Raw genomic sequence first — 24,028 nt, 5'->3', positions numbered from 1 at the left:
AGGATCTTTAATGTGAACTGAGATGCTGCAAGAGAAGGCACATTTGCCAGCCTTATCGGGCACAGACAGCCCTTTGTCTTGAACACCCAGTTTTACATGCCTAGCACTGGTATTCACATTACAGATGATTAGCAGAGTTCAGAAAATGTTCCATTTTATATTGTGAAAGAAATCCAGAGCTGGGCAGTAGTTCAAGTGGTAAAAAAAAAAGTTTTTATTTAGGAACTATTGTAATAGGGGAAGGGAAAAAAACTTAGGCTCAATTTTGAATACAGCTGGCCCTTAAACAACACAGGTTTGAACTGCACAGGTCCACTTATACACGGGTTTTTTTCACTGAATACCTATACTGTTTTTGATCTGTGGTTGGGAGTCCACGGATGCAGAGAGCCAACCGCATGCATTGATCTACACCCTTTTATGTAGGAGACAAATGCTTGTGGGCTTTGGTATCTGTGGGGGTCCTGGAACCAATCCCCTGTGGATACTAAGGGACAACTTAAGTCTTTGGGGAGTCACAAGTTATATGTGGATTTTTGACTGTGCAGGGCTGGCACACCTAATCCCCATATTGTTTGGGGATCAACTGCATAACAAAGAAAAATGGGGATTTATAGCCAAGGAAGGAGGGAGGGTGTTGGTGGATGGAAAATTCCTAAGACATCATTACTAACTGACAGATCTAAGGTAAAGGTCTAGTCTAGAAGGCTGCTCTGGGAGCCTGACTAAAGTCTGGCCAAGGAGAGACTGTCTGTCAACACTTTCTAGTTGTTTAATTATCAATCACATGGTTACATGAGAAAAATTGTAATTATTCTTTTTGTACATTGCTGGATTTTACTGGTTAGTATCCTATTTAAAATCACTTTCTTTTGAGTGACCATATTAGGTTTTTGGTATTCAAGTTATTTTGGCTTCATAAAATGAAGTTGTGAGCTTTGTAACTTTTTTTTTAAGTGGCTTAGAATACTTTTTAAGAAGTTGGAGCTATGTGTTCTTTGAGGGTTAGTTTAAACCCATTATTAACTCATCTGGCCCTGGTGCCTTTTTCGGCAGTAAAATTTCAATGATATTTAGTCTCTTTTGTGGTAATTGGTCTCATTTTTTAACTTCGAGTCAAAATTTTGATAATTTTTTCTAGGACCTTATCTGTTTACTCTTTAACAATTCTTCTACCATGAAGTGCCATTCTTGAAAAGCTACCTGGGTGACCAGCCAGCCAGTCTTCCTTCCTGACCTGTATCTGACTGATAAGGCACACGGAGACACTGGACAATCCCTCTACTTCAGAGAGAGGTAACAGTAGCAAAATCCAGCCTGGTGCAGGACAAAAGCAACCCAGTTCAAGAATCAGGAGGCCAGGGCTTTCAGCCTGGCTGGTCACTCATTTAGGCAGGGTGCCTACACCTCCCTAAGCCTCTGTTTGTTCAACTATAAAATGACCGACCGGTCCCTTCCAGCTGCACACCCTCTAACCTAGACCACTAGGTAATCCAGAAACACCCAATTCAACAGTTTCATTACAATGGTTCTAAAGAACCATTAGCACTCATACCTCAACTAAGTAAGGCAGACTCTTCAGAAGTTCAGTCAGGGTCATGAATCCATATTCAAGGGGGTTGAGAAGAGTGCTATGGGCAGCTTCATAATGTCTCTTGAGCTCATCAACAGAAAGATAGGTGTCTCCTTCCCAAGACATCAACAACACCAGCAACTGGGCGGTAAGAGAGCGCAGGGACTTGCGGTTGACCAGCTGGATCTGTTTGCCAGATTCCACATCAGTAACCTGGAAAGATAAGAATTCAAACTTATCCAAACTCAGGATCGACAACCTGCATCACACCCAGCTCAGTTGATTTCATTTTTGCTAATGAAACCCATAGAGGAAAACTCTCTCATTCTTACTCTTAAAATGAAATAAAGTGAATGGGTTTCTTTCCATCTTCGTTGGGACATTAGACCAACACTTCAAGGGAGACTGGAGCAGAAATTATTCTCTCCCTTCCCGCTGGTCCATAACCAGAAACTTCCATTAAAACCACCCCCTCCCTTAGGACAGTCTTTCCACTGCCCCCTAAGGGAAGGAAATAAGACGAGCCAGTTGGCATTCACTGTCCACACTTGTGACTTAAAGGTTGCTGGCTGGGCCGGGGGTGGTTAGACTGTAGGCGACACTCCACAGGGCTGCTCTGTAGACGTGACTTTCCCCACGTGTGTCCCAGGGGCTAGACCGGGGAGGTGACAGAAAGCCCACTCTAACCGCAAGGCAAGCCGTTCTTCTAGTCTATGATTTACTCGCCGCAAAGCTGGCATTTTCAGGTCTCACCACATGTCTATTTCTCCATTCTTTCAGAATTTTAAGAAGATCAAGGATTTCCATTTTTAAGCACGTTGGGAGGGAAACCTTGCAAAAAAGACACAGGTTACCACTTGGGTACCAAACAACTTGAGAAGGAACAAGCACTGGGTGACTGAGACCCACAGGCCTTGGGCAGGGGTGAACGAGTCTGCGAATTGAGCTTCAGCACGCACACTGCTTAGGCTTGGCAGGCAAACCACTATTTTCTATTATAGCTATTTTTCTGGCTTTCCAACTGGGGTTCTGGGTCCTCAGGAGGCAGAGAGAGGTGAATGGCACTTGAGGAGAGAACCCAATACCAGTGTCTTTGGTTCTAACATTCACCTAGAACCAAGGCAAGAGGCTGGTGAGTAGACCCCCTGCCCCCATTCCACTTATCAAGATTATGGATTTTTGGAGATTTACACTACATAGTTCCTCAATAGGCATAGAATTTTATCAACAGAAATACAACCACGGATGTCCAAGTCATCTTAGATGCCCGGACCACTGTTACCACTCCGGCCTTTTAAGAAGAAAAAGCAAAAACCCACTCCTTTGATGCTTAGATACATCTCTTAATTCTCAAACCTAGGTACACATCAGAATCACCCAAGGAGCTTATACAAAATGCCAAGGCTCAGAACACGTTCGAGCTATATAAGAATCTCAGAGGCAGGGGGAAAGTCGGGCACTGGCACCTCCCAGAAGCTCCCTGGGGGTTCTAGTGTGCAGCTGGGACAGCCTCTCCCATCCTTTCCCGTCTCCACTGCTCAGAGCGAAGCTTCCCAATCATTCACCCCTACTCATCGAAGTCTGTGGTCATGGCTTAAGGGTCTTCCTCTCCACCAAGCCCACCACTACCCCTGTCCCGGGTGACTGAGCATCCAGGGGACCTATACCACACTGGCCTTTCAGTGCCTCAACTGTCTCATCTCCAATGACATCCTTTCTATTTGTTTCCACTCCACACTCCCATCCTCAGGGTCACACTTGGGATCTTGAAATCGCCCGCTTTCCAAACAACTCATTCCAACCTCCCGTGCATCCTGCATGCAAACAGAAGCCTAGAGCTCTTTAATCCATCTTGGCACTGATGGGCCATTAATTCATTAACATTCATGCCAATACTCTAAACTCCTTTGTCCTTGTGCCTTTTTGTTGTTCCCATCTGGCAAAATTTCACCTTGAACCCAACTATCTGCTTTCCTGGAGCTGCACCTAAGCAACCACGCCACAGACTTCCAGTGAGCTCTCCATACTCCCACACCCCCGTTTGACTTCCTGGTCACTTCCACTTCCTGCCATGACATTTCAGAACATCTCCATGCTCTTCAACCTTGAGTCCTATTCTCTCTCTTCCTCTAAGCAGGAGATCTCACCTTCTACCTCCTTTTCCTGGTGACAAACATCAAATTTACCTATATCTGCATCTACTCTACCTCCCTTCCCCTTTTTCAAAATAAAAATACTAATATCTGAGCCGTCCCTTGTTCCACTAAATGACAACGCCTGCCTCTTCAGGGCCCTCACCCAACACCCTTTCTTGACTTTGTATATCTATATTCTTTCTTGAGTAGGTCCTTCTCAGTGGCTCTCAGGCATGCTCACTTAGCTAGGTCCAGAGGTCAGGCTGGCCCTGGTCTCACTTGCCCTCTCAGTAGCATGCAATGCTGCTGGCCATTCCTCCTCCTTGGTCTTCAGTGTTCCACACCTAATGTTCTTCCTACTCTCCAGCAGTTACGTACTGGTCTCCTGTGAAGGTTTCTCCTCCTCTGACCTAGTACCGTATGCAGATTCTTTCCAGACCTTGACTGGGGCTGCCATCACTTTGTATGTTTTCATTCCTACTTCCTCTTCCCTGTAGTGAGTTTTCTTGGTTCTGTGGCGGATGAAACCTGAAAACTTGCCAGCTGTTCTGCCTCGAACTGGGAGGCACAATTCAGTCCAGGGCGGAAAGGAATAGGAAGGGACTCTTTCCAATCCAGCGTTACCAGCAACAAAGGCAATTCTCCGTCCTAGCTTGCTCCTACACCTACTCCTTAAAAGTCAATCATAATCTAGAAGGGAGAAGAGATCTGTAATTATAGTCTCCCCCAAACCTGAGAGAAGACCTGTTTAGAAGGATCCAACTTCAGGTCAGCAGTACTGAGACTGCTACAACTGAGAATAAACACCCTGGGATAAAACAGTGACCTCATCAGCTCAAGAAGGCATTACTTTGGCAAGGCGACAAATAAACACACAAAGGCAAGACCAAACATCTAAACTGCCGAATTTAAATCAGCTTCTATAAGCCTTCTAAGGTATTAATGGCAAACAAAGCAAGTTGTGTAGCCTTAAGTAGTGCGACGGGTAACTACAGAAACGGTATAGTACACATGAACATCCCCATGGAGATTATGCCACAAGTGTTATTCCATGAAAAAAAATGTTTACCTTTACAACATGGCAGAGTTTCTGCGTTAAAGCTGAAATTGAACTGACATCATAGTCTTGGAGACGAAATGTGTAACCAAAAGTTTTAGCATATTCTGTGAGCAGTTCTGACATCATAAGGCAGTTATCTTTTTGGGACCGAAGGAGTTTAACGAACTGAGCAGCTAGAGCTTTGAATCGTTCTACCTCTGTCAAAGCGAGGATTTTTTCTTCTCCACATTCTAATACCTTGGAAAACACACAGGAGGAGGAAAGGGATACTGAAAAAGTTATGATTGTTCATGGAATTAAATGGCATGAGAATATACACAATTATAACTAAAAAGCATTTTAGTATTGTTTATGAATATAGTTTCAATTTCGTAAGATGAAACACAAAGTTCTGGAACTTGGTTGCGTAATAATGTAAATATTTAACACAACTGAACTGTACACTTAAAAATAGCTAAATAGGTAATGTGTAACTTACCACAAATTTTTTTAATGTAAAAAGCACTTTGAGGGTCAAAAATGGTAAAATTAATAAAAGTCAACAATAGAAATCTGGTTTAAATTACCAATGATTTATAAGCTAAGCATTTGTATCACCTCATATACTCATCCCCTGCTAACATAACAGATTTAAAGTATGGAGCTAACGAAAGAATATTCAACTTAAAATTTAAAGTATTTAATCTTTTTTTCAATAACTACCCTAAAACGTTTGAAGAATGATGTATTTCTATATTGAAGGATGAAAACCCATTTACCTAAATACTAATAAGCCAACAACATAGCTTCTCTGTTAGAAATATTCCAAATATTCATCTTATTTTGTAATTTCCTACTTTTCAGGTAAATAAAATAAAAATTTTCCATATATTGTTCATAAAAACATAATTTCTTCCCTTACTTGTAGAATATCGGGTATGGCTTCAAAAAGTTCAAGTAGTTTGGTAAACCCATAGTATGAGAGTTTGCACTGCCGTCCAAAGTGGTGATGGTAAGAGGGGATGAACTTATTAAAGGGCATCCGGAAATGGGGCTGGTGCCTCAGCAAATCAACAACATCCTGGGAGAACTGCTTCGTCCTTTCTATTTCATCCTGGGTACGTTCTTAAAAAACCATAACAACAACACATATCATAATCTCCTCCTGCTCATTTGTGTTTAATATTATTGTTGTAGTTAGTCCTATGCATGGATTATGAGAGATTATTATCTTTGCCTTCCAAACACACACAGTCCAAGACAAACACACTCCTCTCTCTTTGCAGATGGTATTCAAATTCATTCAAGGGCAGAACACCAGGAAGTCAGGATACTAATTATATACACAATGAAATACACATCCTCACGCATACATAACTATGTACCTTCATTTTATAAGCTAGAAATAATTTCTCTGCCCCATCTCCCACTCCCACACCACCTATAAACATGACACACTTACAGATCTCTATACTTGAAGAAAATCTAGAAATTATTTCTATGAAATCACACTTCTGAATATTCACATGTTTTTTGTTTATTCATCTGATCTTCACTTAAAATTGCTAGCACAAAACATTACCAGGCATCAAAAGTTTAACAAAAAGATGGGAGAAAAAGCTTGAACTTACAGCTTTATTTCTATTAATTTAAAAACTAGAATTAGAGAAAGACTGACATTACTCATTGCAGCTTTGAAATACTATGATTTCATGGATATCAGTGTTGTGCAGGAGCACAATTTAAGAAAAGCACTGATCAGCCTTGGCTGGTGTGGCTCAGTGGATTGAGAGCTGGCCTGTGAACCAAAGGGTCCCCGGTTCGATTCCTGTGTCAAGGCACATGCCTGGGTTGCAGGTCAGGTCCCTGTTGGTGGCATGGGAGATGCAACCACACATTGATGTTTCTCTCTTTCTCCCTCCCTTCCCCTCTCTAAACATAAATAAATATATATATATATATAAAGAAAGGCACTCATCAATAATAGTGGGAAACATGACTGTATGTAGATTTATCTATCCCATCTCCCAGATGTCAACTGCAACTACTAAAATGTTAAAAATAAAACAAAACATTGACTTTTCTTTATTTCTCAGGTGTGCATAGGAAAGTAGCTCAGAGTTAAAGACAGATAAGCAATAGCTATGGTCACTGACTCTCACATGGATAATTATGGCATAAACAGCCACAGACAGCCTGAAGAGGCCTTTTGAGAATGGTTGTGCCTCTTCCCCTTAGAGTAAATTCTAAAAAACTAGGTTGCTTTTCTTCTCAACAAGTGGTTCCACCTACTCTGAGGAGCCTGGGATCACTGCACAACAGAGCCATTTTCACACTGTGCTATCCACGGATTTTCAGGAACCATGGACAAGGTGGAGGAAGAGGCATCCCTTGCACGATTCCAGGTTAAAGCAACCACTGAGACAGACCACTTTCTTCCAGTCAACATACCTCTTTTGGGGATACTAATCACCATTTCATTATCTTGTTGGGACAAGCAGATGGTTGTGTCTGGAATCTCTGATAAGATATCGATCAATTCACAAACCCCATATTCAGTGACTTCCCAGTCCTTTGAAAAACACCTAGATTTTAACCATGGAAACAGATTAAAAATGACAGACATATCACTTGTCAGAATAACTTTATAAGTTTTCCAAAAGAATGCTCCATAGAACAGTAGGATAAGTATTTGCAATTTGGGGAAAGAAAAAGTGTTTTAAAATAGTTACTTTAATATTTTTCCTTCTCATCAACTCACCAATGATAAGCCTGAGAGAACTCTCTCACAACGACCTGCTTGCTGGCCTGGGATTTGAGAAGTTTTAGTAAATCCTGAGTAAAGCGCTTCACCTGGGCCCTGTGCGTAAGGGTCAGTAAACGTTTGGAGCCCATTCCAAGAATCTGCAAATCAAACACGTGGGTTATTTATACTCATAAAACCCTGGCAGATACTGACTTCCTTGTTATTGGCTTTCCTCTCTCTGTTACTGCCTCAGACCACAACTCCCTTTATGCATGAGATCTGCATTTGGAAACACAGGTAGATCGACAAACTGTAAACCATCAAAGTGAACAACCGCTCAAGGGCCTGGTACTTTCCCCCCTGTACAACAGTCCCTCGCTATATCGCAGTTCACTTATTGTGGCCTCACTGTACCGTGAGATTTTAAAAAATATTATATTTAATTATTTATCGCAGATTTTTCGCTATATCATGGGTTTTGCAGTACTGTATACGTATGTTGTTAAAGTTACGTAGGTTTAGGAGTGTAGAATAAATGTAAGGTTCCTGCTTCACGGGGGGGTCTGGAATGTAATACCCGCGATAAGTGAGGGAATACTGTATACTCTTTCCCAATAGGAGCAGAAAAACAAAAAACATGTTATCAGTCTGGGTAAATAATTGTGTTTCTGAAGGATAGCTAAAGATTTTTAGGCCGTTTTACTATTATAATAATATAAATTAATGGGCAAAGACTGCTTAGGAACCCATACCAGGCTCCAGACCAGTAACTGGTCTTTGGCTCATTTATAAGAAAGGTAAGCCCATGCTCACAGCAATACTCACATAACAGTGAACAATTCTGGAAAGTATATGCTAGGAAGAAGAAGGTCAGTCTACAGAGATTAGAAAGAAAACAAGCCTCAGTGCTCTAAGGACTTCCTTTAAGTTGTAAGCTCGTAGCTTTCTAAAAGATTAAGCTGCCACCCTGTGTATATTTTCTGCTTGCCAAAGAAAGGCTGTACTGGATGTTTTGTTCTGAACTGACTTCTTAGGAATTAATTAGGTTACCAGCTATCCTGGTTCTTTGGCTGAGGCAGTCAAAGTCATACAGGGATATTCCCATGTTTAAACAATAATCCCTTCGCATTCCTTACCTGCAATACATGCGGCACTGCTTCCAGTAAGTCAATCAGCTTGGAATATCCATAGTCTGATACCCGGCATTGCTTTGCAAAATGATGGTGATAAGATGGGATAAAATTATTAATTCGTATGACACAGGATGGTTGGCTCTTCAGTAAGTCAATCACTTCTCTACTGAACTGGATCAGCTGGGGGTTACCTACAGGACTTTTAGAACGCAGAAGCCAAGGGTCTAGATAGTGTGGAGAAAAGAAGAATATGTGTAAGACATAAAGCATGACATAGGCTGAAAGAGAGGTAGGTAGGTAGTCAGGACCAAACAAACAAGACCAACTAGCTGCTTTACTTCTCAGCTTCTATACTCAGGTTCCATATAATCAACAGGCTAGCCCAACTTATTTATGGGCTGGCAAAGGCTTCCCCACTACTTCTCGAAGTCAAGGTGCCAAACTAAAGCATAGTTCACCACAGTTCACCATAGTGTTAACTTAAAGCAGAAGTGAAAATACACAAGTGTCCAGCTTATAAATCAGTTGTATTTCAAGGTCCACTTGTAATTTGGTCATGTGGAACATACTTTCCCACAGGAACAAAGTTATTGGGTTGACCAAAAACTCCATTTAGTTTTTTCCATAACATTTTTCATTTTCACCAATAACTTTATTGATTTGGATATTTTGAGGATGTCATCAATGTGTGGTATATCATTGATTTCAATGTCTTGATTTGATCACTATCAACTTCAACTGGTCTACTTGACCTGGAGCATCATCCAGTAAGAAATCTCTAGCACAACACTTTGCAAACTACTTTTGACATGTTCAATCAGTCACAGCACCTTCTCCATAAATTGCACAAATCTTTTTTGTGTGTTTCAGCTGCATTTTTACCTTTCTTGAAATATTAAAGCATAATATGCTGAAAATGTTGCAATTTTCTTCCATTTTCAACAATAAAATGGCTACACAAAAAAAATCACCAATTTTGATGTTTTTTAATGCATACTGATATGACAGCTGTGACAATACAATTTAACAAAATTGGTTTAAATGAAGTTAAAGACAATTAAGCATTATGAGTCATCTCACAGAAAAACCAAACAGACTTGTTTGCCAACTCATATAAATGGTCATCAAGCAGGTAGCCCCAAAGAGCCTAATTAACTCATAAAGAAGCTGAGAATACTTCCCAGGAAACCATGGAAAAAAATGTAAAACTAGCATGATATAAAACTAGGAAACTGGTTTTTACATTTATCTTGAATGTTCATATGATTAAGTTTTAACAGGAAAAGCAAACAGAGCCCAGAGTGGTCTAGAACTGAGGTGAACGGCCAGAGAGAGGTAAGAAGCTCTGGTACAAATACAGCTCCCTGGTTATCTGCACCTTCCTTCCTATAGGGCAGAGGGAAGTGGGGGAGAGCAGGAGGAAGTACTGAGGGCCAAGGCAAAGAAGGGGAAGTATGAAGGCCACAACTTAAAGTGTTGTTCCAGGTAGCAGGGTTAGACACCTGCAACTCAGGGAATGACCAGAACTCAGGAACTAACCCAAATCTACATCCAAATGTCCTGGTCATTTAAAGCTAAACCTGCTTTCACATTTATCAGTCAGAAATGTAAAGCAAAATGAATTTCAAAGGTGAATCTGCATTCAGAAATTTTCCTTCAAATACTTGGAACTATTTTTAAAAGGACAGTAAACTGACAAGTAGAAAAACTTTACAGAACGAGGTAGCTAGAAATTTGTAACTGTGGAATTTGGGTTTTAAATTTTTTACATAATTTATGCTGATACTTTCAAAAAGTTTAGTTCTGCCAAACCTTTGCACTTTAGAAAGCCATTAAATAGAAAGAAAAAAAAAAAGAAAGAAAGAAAGGAGATACCCACGTTCCTTTACATTTGTTTAAGATAAAAGCCAACAGCCACCTCTCACTAGATGTTGGCTCAGAAGGACCAAACTCCTGACGCCCCCACTACCTGTGTTTGGAGGCGGGGGCTTGTTGTGAATCCATTTCACTACTTTGACACCATTCTGTGCTGTGGCAATGTTTACACCTGGAACACAGGTGATGAGGTGTTCTATGGGAACACCTCTTTGGTTTTCCAGCAATATTTCTAGTTCACCAAACTCTGCAGCATAACAATCTGGAAAGCTGAAGTTTGAAAAAAAAAAAAAAGAAGAAAAAGGTTTATTAAAATAATGGAAAAGCAAAGCACCTGCTAAACAGAAGCCTTTATTTTAATGTATCCATTAACAAATAATTTGTTTAAATGCTCTTAATCTGGGTATGGAGTTAAAATCTAGGTCACTGGCAGTCAGTCACTGTAGAATTTCTCTCTCTGATGCATTCTGTGGCACTAGAAATTCCTGGACAATTTCCCAGCAGAAGGGTTTAAAAATAAGGCAAATGGATTCCAAGTCAGTTATTCATTTGCTTTAATATATTGGAGGCCTTAAGGCAACTTAGCCCTGTGCTGACCCCTGTATTGTCTACCATTGACCAGTGCTGTGGTTAAATGGACTCCTGAAGAATACTTTTCTCTCTCAAATTTTGAAATATACAACGGTCTGAGCTTGTGTGTGCTCTCACAGCACTTAGAATCATCTCTTCTCTGTGGAAAGGAAATGGCCCTACTCATGTTTGTTTCTGAAATTCAACACAAACTCAAAAAGTTTTCCTGTTGAAATACCGAGTGAATGGGCCCATTTTAGATATATTTTAGCTGGGAACAAGGTGAAGGATGGCTAGGAGGAAGCCCCCTACAATACTTGTTGGGCAGAGATGTGGACAGAGAGGAGATTTTCTATACAGAGGAGAACTAAGGCATCACATCACAATGGTTTGGACATGTTCACCTTAATAACGGCACGGTGCCCTCATGTGTCTGTAGAAGACTATGAACCTGGGGCCCAAATGTCTTCAAAGAGAGAATCACAAAAGGAATCTTGTAATAGTCTGGATCAAATTCATGTTCACTGCAGAAAAGAAAATGAAATAGTCAGTTGACATTTCCCAGCAGACTAAACAGAAGCAAGGTGATTCTAAGAGCTATTCCATGACCTTATACAAAAGGATTATTTTTGAAGGGAAATGGGTGTTATACCTGAAATCCTTATTGGAGCAATGCTGTCTGCAGACAGGCTCATGATATTCTAACTCTTCAAATATAATTGGGCTGCAATTTGTTGAGGAGCCATCATGGGACTGGGAAGACCCCAAGGGGCTCTGTCGAGCCTGGCTGCTGGGTAAGAGACATACCAGTCTTCCATTTCCATGTTCACGGATTGCAACTGTATCTGTTAATTTATATAAATCTGACACATTCAACTTGTGTCCAAACCTAAAACCAAGGAGAAAGAGATGACTTAGAATGTTTTTCTTTGATTATACAAAAACACCTATCCTGCTCAAGTAAAGAGCTACAACCTCTATCACTTCAAAGGTAGAACTGGAATAACTATAAATTCACTCACTACTCCTTCAAGTTATCTCGGCTCATTGTCTACTATATCATTTGGTAGGTACCCCTTAACATCCATGCAGTTTCTGTAAATGCCTCACCTAATTTTCTGAAATGGAAAGCTGATACAACCGCTTTCAACTTGGCTCCCCTTCACTTTAAATCCCTCTGGATTACCTCTTATCAACTCTGCTCTGCTCCCCTGAAAGAGGTATTTGCCTTTCCAGCTACTGCCTTGCCTTACCTATGCTGCAATGTGATGACCCACACTTCCCCTGAGAAGGGACTCCTCACTCCTCCCCTGATGTGTGTGTTTCATACTTGGAGCTTAGAGGCACGGGCTTTGAATCAGGGCAGACAGATTTGAGCTCATATCCTGACTCAACTGTATGACTTCAGTCAACTTATATAACTAGTTTGGGTCTCAGTTTTTCCATCTGTAAAACAGGGTGACAATACCTACCTCACAGTGATGAATATGAGGACTAAATGTGATTATGTATGTGAGAGCTTGGCACATAGTAAGTGTTCATTAAATTACAGCAGCTCCAATGGTTTCTTTCCAGTGCCCTACACATATGCTCAGATGTCCCCTCTACCAAAGCCAGTCTCACGTCCTCTTGCCCTCGGTCCTACTGTCCCACTCCTGTAGCAGCACACTCTCCTGCATGTTCTCACTCTGTCCGGTACCCTTCTGTCTTCCCAATGATGAAAGCAGCTGGCCTCTTTGGCGTTGATTCTGCTATTTCGCCATTCAGTCTGTCAACTGTTCCCCCAGAGTTTTACCCACAAGATGCTTTAGAGATGGCACTCAAGTCACCAGTGGCCTCCTCCTCCTCCCCAAACCTCGCACCACTGCCTCAGTTCTCTCAATGTTGCAAGCCATCCCCACTCTTCCTGGAAACACTCTCACCTCTGGATTTTCACCCGCTTCCTGTCCTGAGTGGCATCCCACCCAGTTCTGCCCTTCTCTGTTTCTCCTCCCTCTCCTCTGATCTTATCTGCTCCCCTGTCTTTCATGATCACCTTCAGGCAAATAGCTGCCCTCTCTTGGGAGCTGACTTCTTTCCCAAGGGACCCTCCACATGTGCAGAGGACAAACTGAACTCTCTACCCAGATATTTCAATGGCTCCCTAAAACTCATACTATGTCCAAAACAAGATCAAAACCTTGCTGTACCTCTTGAATATGTTTTCTTTCTTTCCCTATTACCAGGTGATCACACAGCCACTCTCCCAGTCACCCAGGCAGTCTGAAACTCAAACCGACCGCTGCATTTTACCTTGCCTGCTACATAAAACCAGCCACCAAGTCCTGTCCCACGGGCAACAGAAACTCCTGGGGTACGCCGTCCCTTCTGTTCCAACAGCATCTGCCCAGAACAGGGACTGGTGCAGCCCTCTCCCCTCTCCATCCTCTTCCCTCCCCTGTCCACTCCGTCGCAGACATGACTGCCACCAGAAGAGTCTCCCTGAAGCACTGTTCCTGCCATCACATCCTTCCTCCAATACTTCAGGTTCCCATTAGTCCCATAAATGGTCAAGCTCTTGTTGTTTCCATCCTCTGTATCCTCAGAACAGTTTCCTTTTAATGACAGTTTTCCTTGTTCTATGCAATAATTTGGGTTTTCCCTTCCCTTCCAGACAGAAGCCCCTCAAGGACAAAGCCTGTGTCTTCCCAGCTTCACACTGTTTACAGAGCTTCAGCCTTTCACCCACTGATAGTTGACGAGCATCTGTTCGTGCTGGGGATTGAAGGTACAGTGTTAGGTCAGATCCAGACCTTGTCACCCTGGAGCTTAGTCTAGGTGCTCAAAATTGTTTACTTGACAAATAACAAAACTGATCAGTCAGCTAGAAACAAAATAGAAGTACAGTTCTGGGGACTCAGATCTAAATTTGCTAAAAATGAAATAAGTTTTAAAAACCTATGTTAAAATCAAAATGTAAATCCGAACACTGCTGTCTTTGTCTCATTTCCTCCACCAGGCTGCAAATTCCTTAAGAGTTGCTACACAGTTTTATGCCAATCACCAATCAACACTAGAATTCTGGAAGTCACCAATCAGTACTGATTGGATCAATGAAAAAATAAACCTAGGCACGGAAACAAGGAACAGAGTAACAGTTACCAGAGGGGTGGGAGGAGAGGGAGAGAAAGGGGATAAGTAGGGGAAGGGTTTAGTAAAGGAACTAGTATAAATAACTCATGGACGTGTACAAGGTGGGGGTTGACTGTGGGAGAGGGGGTGAGCTGGGTCGGGGGAAGCAATGGGGGAAAAAAATGGGACAACTGTAATAAAAAAAACAATAAATAATCAAAAATTAAAAAAATAAATGCAGTAGCATGCAAACAAATAAATAAACCTAACTTACTTTTTTTCATAGATATCTGTAAATTTTAAAAGAGGCAGACAACAGGCGGGAGCATCCTGAAGAACAGACATGGTTTCTGCACTGTAAGACAAAATCTTAATCAATTAAGAGAATAAATGCTGTTGGAAATCAACAAACAGGTAAAATTGACTAACATAATGTATATACAAAATAAATGTGCCAGTTTCTGATATGTCATAATTTATTTTCCATAAAAATTTGAAGAAAGGACTTTAGGAACAAGGCAGTTAAAGAATATTAAGTCACATACTGGGATACTTCTCTGACTCAAGCATAGGGCTTTCCACTAACTCCTCAGTAAGACAAACACCTTGTGAATTCAGAGCAAAGGGCACGACAGCTTGACTGCCTCCTGCTACACTGTGGTTCATATATTAGAGGTATGGGAGGAGAATTCCTGTAGCTGAGGATACATAATTGAATATGATACCATCTCAACTGTGGTTTTAAAACACAAAAAGGCAATAAAAACATTCAAAGGGAAAACAGAAAGCCAAACTGTTAAAGAGTGATGGCCTTTGAGCCATAGGACTGTGGATGCTTTCCCTTCCCTTGTTTCTTTTGTTTCTGAACTTTCCAAATTTTCTTCCACTAATATTATTTTTACTCTAAGGGGGAGGGGGGACAACTTACAATAATGAAGTACACATGAGAGAACAGATCTTTGAGAATCCAAACAGATATTCAGAAGTGAGTCCTATTTTGCTGGACTCAAAACAGGAAGAGCGAAAGCTTATTCTCAGTAAAACCTTCGGATGCCTAAAATTGATCTAGTCATAATGAGAACTATAGGGCTCAGTATCTATTTGACACTATGGATACTTTCCAGTTGAGAGCTTGTAGACCTACCCGTTAAGAGATTAGTCCACCTTCTACTAAGACTTAGCAGTAGTATTTCAGACTTTCCAAGCTCATGGACTTTTATTGTCGAGGTCCACTATTTTTAGAAGGTGTTTTGAAGATGTGGCGTATTATTTCACTCCTAAGTGCCTGCCAAGTTTAGGCTGTGCTTCACCTTTGGTTAATGACTTGAACAAGCTCAAATTATTCTACCTAGCTTATTTCTAACTTATTTTTTCTAACTTCTAGCTTATTTCTAACTCTTATCAATTCAGAATAAGCATTCACTCCATTTGTAATCACAAGGGGGTTGGGACTGTGATAAAATCTATTTTTATTATTTACAAAATTGTTCAGGGCCAAAATGTTATTCCCTGGAATAAATGATTTGTTTCTTTGTTTTTTACCTCAGTAAAGAGAGTGATTTATTAGCAGCTCCTGTGGCAAGGGAGACCACGATCTTCTTGCTGCCAATTTTGTACCTGTGGAGGCTATTCACCGCACTGATTGCTTCTTGTAAGTTTTCCATTTGAACAACAGCCTTGAGCTGATAATCTGTGTGGGGGCTGAGTTCAATACTCTTCACCTACAGCAGTGAAAAGTAAAACAGATGCTATGTCTACCAGGAACCTTATAATTTCAAAACTGAAGGTGAATCATTAAGGGACACATTTGTGGACTTCAGTGAAGTAAGGGAACCTGTCTGCACTAAGTGACCTATGATGGGTGACCTTCAGGGACGTGACACTGGCCTGGCCTGCCTGTGTGCTCTGATGTAGGCTCAGAGGCCAACACATGCAAGGGATGTTTAGAAGTCTTCTCTTGACCCTGCAAAAACCTGGGATATAACCACTTTAAGAATGTAGAAAGGACACTTTTTTTAGCAAACTGCACCTAAAAACTGAATAAGATATAGTAGGATGTTACCAAAAACAGCCAAGATTATTTTAGAATCCTATTTCTAGATTTTAGTAGCCAGAGCTAATGTTATCAATGTTTTATTTCCTAAAGTGACATTTAATCCCTGCCCATGACCACAAGTGCTTCTCTGCTGGTTTCTTGCTTTCTGGGGCTGTGTCCTAAAAATGGGATGTATGGCACCACCAAGAGCAGACCAGGGGAAGGAGTTCAGACTCGTTCAGTAACACTTCTATTTTGGCTGTGGTCATGGGTGTTCAATTAAGTTCTCTCAGCTTGCAGTGTCAGTGAAGGGTAAAACGAAGGCAAGAACAAAAGTGAAAGGTTACCTTGCCATGCCTGGAAAACGCCTCCTGCATGAGCTGCTGCAGCTCCTTCCGGGACAATCTGTAGTCTATGTTGCTGACCTGGATGTCAGCACCGTTTGCAAACGGGTCTGGGCAGTCAGCACCAATGCTTGAATTTGCAACACTGAAAGCAAGAGGGGACACTCTGTTTAAAAGTTTGGAGACATACTCCTGCTAAAGACATACATATTGAGATTATGTTTTTAAATGTTATCCTATTTATTTTATATCATCTAGGCTTTGTTTGAAGCTATAGACAGACAGAGCTTGCCACAAAGCAATGTGGTTTTCAAACGTGTTTATTTTAATTATTTATTTTCAGAGAGAGGGGAAGGGAGGGAGGAAGAGAGAGAGAGAAACATCAATGTGTAGTTGCCTCTCACATGCCAACTGGGGACCTGGCCCGCACCCAGGCATGTGCTCTGATTGGGAATCGAACCAGCAACCTTTTGGTTTGCAGGCCAGTATCCAACCCACTGAGCCACACCAACCAGGGCTCAAAAAAATTTTTTTTTTAAATTTCAACATATACTGATTTATACTTACTGTGAAAAGTACTATTGTCGGCCCCACATTTAACAACCAATAAGTTACTTAATATGAAATACTCTTTCATTGAATGATTTAAAACTAAAGGTAGCAATTATTTTCCTCTTTGGGCATTTATTCTTAGGAAATTAGCTTATAGTATCACTGTGAGTCATTTAACCTCCCTCAGCTTAAAAAAAGCTAGATATTCTTGCTCATATGTTGCATTTCTTCTCCATGTAAGAAAAAAAAAGTTTTGTGTAAATTTTTAAATGTAATTTTACAAGTCCAAAGTCACCTTCTTTAGCGACCCTTCACCAACTCAGCAGAACACCTACAATGCTAGAGCAGCTCATGGGATGCAACATGGCTTTATGGCTCCTTCTGTCTTCGGAGCCTCCAGAATTACTCAGTGTGAGTTTAAAAAGCTTATAAGGTAAGCATTATAAAGATCAGTACAGTGGTTTACAGAGACCCTTACTTCCTGTAATTATCCTGTTAAGAATAACCAATGCAAGTCTAGATTGGGCCTTTTCCTCAACGTGATGAAGAGATAAAGAAATGGTCAGGACATCTTAAAGTGCCTCCCATTACTGGCCAGGAACTCCAGGACAAGCTTCGTTCTTGGACCTCTGCTTACTGATGACCGCAGGGAGGAGGGAAAGCCAGCGCGATGCGATGCCCCAAGTGTCAGCTAAGACTGCCTGAGGAAAGGGGGCTAGCAGAGGAGAAATGAGACTTCTCTTTTACTTTATGTGCTTCTATATTTCTTGAATTCTTTTAAACAAGCATATTATCCTTTCTATTGCACGTAACCACCACATGGATCAAGAAGCTGGACTTACCGAGGAGACCAAGACGGAGATGTGAGCAGAGGACCAACTTGCTTAGATGCAATCAACTTGCTAAAAGCAGATGGGTAACTCACTTGGAACAAAGTTTCCTCTTTGTTTTTTTTCTCTACAGGAGAACTGGTAATACTGCGGGCACTGAGGTTATCTTTTCTAATGGAGAGAAAATCAGAGGTCATTTGTTTTCCTTCACACTAGAGAAACAACTGTGAGAAAGAGTAATTCAACCTACTTCGGAATAGTTTTGTAAACTGATTCTGCCATCCCGGAGTTTTTCAGTGTGGGCGCTACGACACTTGAGTTTCTGTGAGAAGGTGCCACCAGCCTCAGGTTACCCTGCTGGGATTCACTGTTTCTAGTACCAGCCTTTGACTCCACGCGGCACAGCTCCTTCAAAGAGACAAGGGCAGGGGAGTTGAAATTTTAAGTATCCAAGGTGTGTCAGACACCATACAGAAATCATTTGACTTTGAGTACCATCAAAAACGGAAATAAAAAAAGGACACACCAAAGGCAAGTGGGCCAATAAAACACAGAGACGAAGAAACCAAACCTACCATAAACTTCAGAAAGCAAGAGGTATCACAATTACCTGTAAACTTTTCACATTTGTGTTTTTTGTAGCAGATCCAGAATTTGCCTGCGACCCTTTTCCAGGCAAGGCTTTGGCACTGGAAGATTGCTCACTTGCATCTTTGATGAGGCACAATTTTGGAATCTTAAGTTTTTTGGGAGACTTCACTTTATCAGTAATTGCATTGGAACTATTTGTTTCATAGAGTTCTCTATTTTTTGGAGTAAATGACACAATGATCCTATTCCCAAAGACATCTTCATTTTCCATTCGCTTCTGAGCCCGTTCTGCACTATCTTGGTTTATGAAGCGGAGGATTGCACTGCAGCCCGTGATGCTCAGCACTTTCCCACCACAATTATCGGACAGGCGCCTGAGCCTATTGCTGATGCTCTTGCCATCTTTATTTGCTGGTAGGTTATAAACATAGAGCAGAGTGTGGCACTGCTGACACAGAGGAGAAGGGTACAACAGGTTAACTCAAGGGTACACACTCAATTACAAAATAAGAACAACAATGAGTGAGCTCCAACAAACTAGCAACCTTCGAGGAGAGGCAATGATTTAGATGGGAGGTGGTGAACTTATTTGACTAAAAAACATAGAAAAAGAGAAATGGATCTGAAGTTCTCCTCTACTGAATGAGACTGGCAAGACTCAATGTTCTGAATAATGTCTTTTTTTTCCTGCAAATTGAAGCAGAAGGGAGAAAAATGTAGCTATAGCCAAAAGACAAAAAACATAATGAATAACAACAAAAATAAATTAAGGGGCAGCACCAAAGACTGAAATAGGACTAGACTCTGGTATCCCCAACTGTGGATCGTCCTTAGCATGTGTTTGATCTTGGCTTAATCTGGGTATCCGAATGCAGGAGGACTAGCAGCTCAAGTGCCTGGATCAGGGGCCCTGGGGTCCAGTCTTTGCTCTGCTATCATCAAGCTGTGTGACCTCCAATAAATTGCTTACTTTTTCTAAGTGCTGATTCTCCTTCCTAAAATGAGGACTCTGGGTGAGACAACCTCTAAGGTACTTCTCTAAAGTTACTTAACTATGTTAACAGTGCACTTAATGTTTGGGATTGCCTACTCTACTGCTTCATCCACACAATAGCTCCTCTCCATCATTACTATATTTTTTAAAGTTACAAAAATATTCTCTAAGCCACTTAGGCATAGCTCAGCATTGCAGTAAACATTCCTCTCCCATATCGAGATTATCAGAAATGCTCATCCTGCTGGAAATATGCCCACATTCTCCCATCTTGTGGCTTAACAGGCTACAGGTGTAGCAATAACCACTCCTAACTATGCATGTGCATGGCAGGGAGTATAGCTATAGGAAACAGGCTTGGCGGCCTACCGGGGGCTTATTGTTTAAATGCTTAAAAACTGTCCAATTATTTTGTTTATCTGACTCCAAACTGACTCCAAACACACCAGCAGGTACAAACCATTACCATATTCTTTACCCATAACACTTGATAACAAAGGAGTAATAACTCTTATTCCATTACTTGCATCCATCTGGCACAAAGTACTGCTAACTTTGGAGACACTGACAAGCGGCTCTTGGTAAAGTAAATCTAAAAGTCGATTCCCTACGACATTAAAAAAAACAACAACATTCATACATATCAAGTTTCTGTATATTTGTAAGAGAGGAACTAAAGGTTTCCAAACCTTATGTCAAAATCTGGCCAGCCTCCTATAAAGAACAGCCTCCCCCAGGCTCGGAGACCCCCCCTTGTCAAGGGCTGTCCTCAGCCTCCCGAATCTAATGCTGGAATACAGCAGAAAGGATGCAAACGCACTTACTGGCATTTTTAGTGGTGACCTGGGGGGCAGGTCGGAAATGAACTCTTCAAATCTGATCAGTTCGTTAGCATGATGCAGCAGTGCTTCTGAGGCCTGGTTTTTATGGATCAAAATTATGTGGAAACCGTGTCTGTGTCTCAGATCACTAAGTTCCAAGGCAAAATTGACATCAGCTGAAAGAAAAGGTACAGCCCAACCCCACCCCCAAACATTAGAAACACTTGACAGAAACGGACAACTCTACTGATACATACTGAGAAGGAATGGCTGGATTGTATTCAAAGTTGCTCTCCCCTTCCTTTTTAGAACAGGAACACATCTCATATCAGATGAATTAACGCAGTAACACAATTTTACCACATACTTATACTGAATCCCAAGACACGTGTTGCTTCTAGTAGTAACAGGGAACAAATATTAATTTTTTGGACAGTGGCAACTCTGGAAATTATTCATCTTAGACTTTTAAGATTAGCAACATTGAGACCAGGATTAAAAATAAAGTTACAGATGACATGATCTGATACAGAGAACCCTAAAGATTCCAAGAAACTATTAGAACTGATAAATTCAGTAAAGTGGCAGAATACAAGTGATATAAGTTGGTTGTACTTTTATATGCCAAAATAAACTACTAGAAAGGGAAATTAAAAAAACAATCCCATTCACAATTGCTTCAAAAAGAATAAAATACCTAAGAATAAGTTAAACTAAGGATATAAAAGATCTGTACTTGGAAAATTGTAAGACACTGAAGAAAGAAATTAAAGAAGATACAAATAAGTGGAGGCACATACTGTGTTCATGGATAGGAAGAATTAGCATCATTAAAATGTCCATACTACCCAAAGCAATATGGATCCAACACAATTCCTATCAGGATTCCACAAAACTGGAACAAGTAATTCAAAAAGTTATATGGAACAAAATTAAGACTCCAAATTTGAGAAAAAAGAACAAAGTTGGAGGAATCACACTACCTAATATCAAACTATACTATTAAGGCCATAGTAATCAAAATAGCATGGTACTGCCATAAAAAAAAGACACACAGATCAATGGAACAGGATAGAAAGCCCAGAAATAAACCTATACCTTCACAGTCAATTAATACTTGACAGAGGAAGCAAGCACACACAATGGGCTGCAGATAGTTTGTTCAATAAATGGAGCTGGGAAAATTGGACATATAAGTGAGAAATATGAAACTAGATCATTTTCTTACTCCATGCACAAGAATACATTCAAAATGGATTAAAGACTTAGTGGAATCGTTTGTGAAGGTGGGAGTGATGTGGCTTTGGGATACCCTGGAGACATTTTATTGGAAAGATGTTCCTGACTCCCAACCAAGATGGAGGCACAGGTAAACACACTTTGCCTCCTCACGCAACCACAGAAAGAATTACAACTAGACCTCAAAACAAATAACACCCAGAACCTTCAGAAAATCAAGCTGTATGGAAGTCAGACAACCAAGGATTTAAAGAAGCCACAGTCATCCAGACAGGTAGGAGGGGCAGAGACACAGACACGGGTGAGGAGGCAGCAGCGGCAGTAGAACCGGCAGCCCCACATCCACCTGTGCTGGATAAAAATTGATGGAGATACCTTGGGAGTAAGCTATCCTAGGCCCTGGCCAGACCATGCAGCCCAGGGCTCCAGCGCCAGGAAGATAAATCCTTATAACTTCTGGATGTAAAATCCAGTGAGGGTTGGGAGCGGAAGAAACTGCTAGATTTTCAACAGACTTTCCTTAAAGGGCCCGCAGAGACTTAAAACATACGTAGACCCAGCCCCTCTGGAATTCAGCAGCAGGGCAACAGCTGGAAGGGTACCAGTTGCACAGGGCGAGTGAAGGGCAAACCTCCAGAAGCCAGGGGAGCAGCATTGTCCCTTGAGCCCTCCACCCACACAGAGCCACAAAGCTTCGAAGTGAGTTGTCCTGCCCTGGGGAATACCTAAGTCTCCACCCTAAAAAATTTACAGGTGCATTTTCTACACTAGGCCACGCTACTAAGACAAGGGAGTCAAAGCAGCTACCTAATACACAGAATGAAACACAGGGAGGCTGCCCAATTGAGGAGACAAAGAAATATGTCCCAAATGAAAGAACAGAACAAAACCCAGAAAAAGAACTAAATGAAATGGAGATAACCAACCTATCAGATGCAGAGTGCAAAACACCAGTGATCATGATGTTCAAAGAACTCATGTACAGCAACAACATAAAAAAGACTCAGGAAGAAATGAAGGTTACACTAAGTGAAATAATGAAATCTACAGGTAACCAACAGAGGAGGAGATGAAGCCAGGATTCAAATCAACGATTTGGAACATAAGTAAGAAATAAGCATTCAACCAGAACAGCAAGAAGAAAAAAGAATTTAAAAAAAAACGAGGACAGTATAAGGTACCTCTAGGACATCTCCAAATGTACCAACATCCAAATCATAAGGATGCCAGGAGAAGAGGAAGAGCAAGAAACTGAAAACTCATTTGAAAAGATAATGAAAGAAAACTTCCCTAATTTGGTGAAGGAAATACATATACAAGTCCAGGAAGCACAGAGTCCCAAACAAGTTGGAATCAAAGAGAACCATGCCAAGACACATCATCATTAAAATGCCAAATCTTAAAGAGAGAATCTTAAAAGTAGCAAGAGAAAAGAAAAGTTACCTACAAAGGAGTTCCCATAAGACTGTCACCAGATTTCTCAAAAGAAACTCTGCAGGCAAGAAGAGCCTGGCAAGAAGTATTTAATATGATGAAAAGCAAGGGCCTACAACCAAGACTACTCTATCCAGCAAAGCTATCATTTAGAATAGAAGGGCAGATAAAGTGCTTCCCAGACAAGGTAAAGCTAAAGGAGTTCATCATCATCAAGCCAGTATTACATGAAATGTTAAAGGGACTTATTTAAGAAAAATATCAAAACTATGAACATTTAAAAGGCAAAAATTTACAACTCTCAACAACTGAATCTAAAAAAAACAAAACAAAACAAAAAAAACAACAACAAAGCAAACAACCAGAATAGGAACAGAATCATAGGTATGGGGATCATTTGGAGGGTTATCAGCTGGGAGGGGGCAGGTGAGAAATGGGGAAATGGTGCAGATTAAGAAGCATAATCAGTTGGTCCAAAATAGATAGAGGGATGTTAAGAATAATACAGGAAATGGAGAAGCCAAAGAATTTATATGCACAATCCATGGACACGAACTAAGGGGGTGACTGCTGGAGGGAAGGGGGGTTACCAGGCAGAGAGGGGCAAAGAGGGATACATTGGAACTGTAATAACATAATCAATAAAATATATTTTAAAGATGTATTAAAGACTTAAGTGTTAGACTCGAAACCATAAAAATCCTAAACAAAAACATAGGCAGTAAGATCTTGGACACTCCTCGTAGCACTATTTTTTCTGATATATCTCCTCAGGCAAGGGAAACAAAAGAAAAAATAAGCAATGGCACTACATCAAACTAAAAAGTTTTTGCAAATCAAAAACGATCAACAAAATAAAGACAACCCACTGAATAGGAGAACATATTTGCCAATACATCTGATAAGGGTTTAATATCCAAAATTTATACATAACTTATAAAACCTAACAACCAAAAAACAAGCGATCCAATTTAAAAATGGGCAAAGGATCTGAATAGACACTTCT

At 40.8% G+C, this 24,028-nt stretch overlaps 1 protein-coding gene across 2 annotated transcripts in view; it reads right to left on the bottom strand.

The window, feature by feature from the left end:
- MARF1 (meiosis regulator and mRNA stability factor 1) overlaps positions 1–24,028 on the bottom strand; it is a 41,437-nt gene that overhangs the window by 6,150 nt on the left and 11,259 nt on the right. The window contains exons 7-22 of one of the 2 annotated variants that reach the window (XM_090276972.1): positions 20,353–20,525; positions 18,554–18,982; positions 18,194–18,351; positions 17,956–18,114; positions 16,565–16,706; positions 15,725–15,903; positions 14,457–14,537; positions 11,724–11,960; positions 11,476–11,595; positions 10,596–10,771; positions 8,630–8,850; positions 7,509–7,651; positions 7,199–7,332; positions 5,670–5,872; positions 4,778–5,005; positions 1,556–1,786 (exon numbers count right to left, since the gene is read on the bottom strand). In XM_090276972.1, the coding sequence (XP_090133098.1) occupies positions 1,556–1,786; positions 4,778–5,005; positions 5,670–5,872; positions 7,199–7,332; positions 7,509–7,651; positions 8,630–8,850; positions 10,596–10,771; positions 11,476–11,595; positions 11,724–11,960; positions 14,457–14,537; positions 15,725–15,903; positions 16,565–16,706; positions 17,956–18,114; positions 18,194–18,351; positions 18,554–18,982; positions 20,353–20,525 (3,014 nt within the window). The remainder of the gene's footprint in view (positions 1–1,555; positions 1,787–4,777; positions 5,006–5,669; positions 5,873–7,198; positions 7,333–7,508; positions 7,652–8,629; positions 8,851–10,595; positions 10,772–11,475; positions 11,596–11,723; positions 11,961–14,456; positions 14,538–15,724; positions 15,904–16,564; positions 16,707–17,955; positions 18,115–18,193; positions 18,352–18,553; positions 18,983–20,352; positions 20,526–24,028) is intronic. The other variant, XM_090276973.1, reaches the window with a different exon arrangement.

The sequence above is a fragment of the Furipterus horrens genome, unplaced genomic scaffold (genome assembly GCF_987537825.1).
Source record: "Furipterus horrens unplaced genomic scaffold, mFurHor1.1.pri manual_scaffold_5, whole genome shotgun sequence".
Taxonomy (NCBI): Eukaryota; Metazoa; Chordata; class Mammalia; order Chiroptera; family Furipteridae; genus Furipterus; species Furipterus horrens.
The sequence above is the reverse complement of the archived record's forward strand: the minus strand, read 5'-3'. Positions and strand labels throughout refer to the sequence as shown.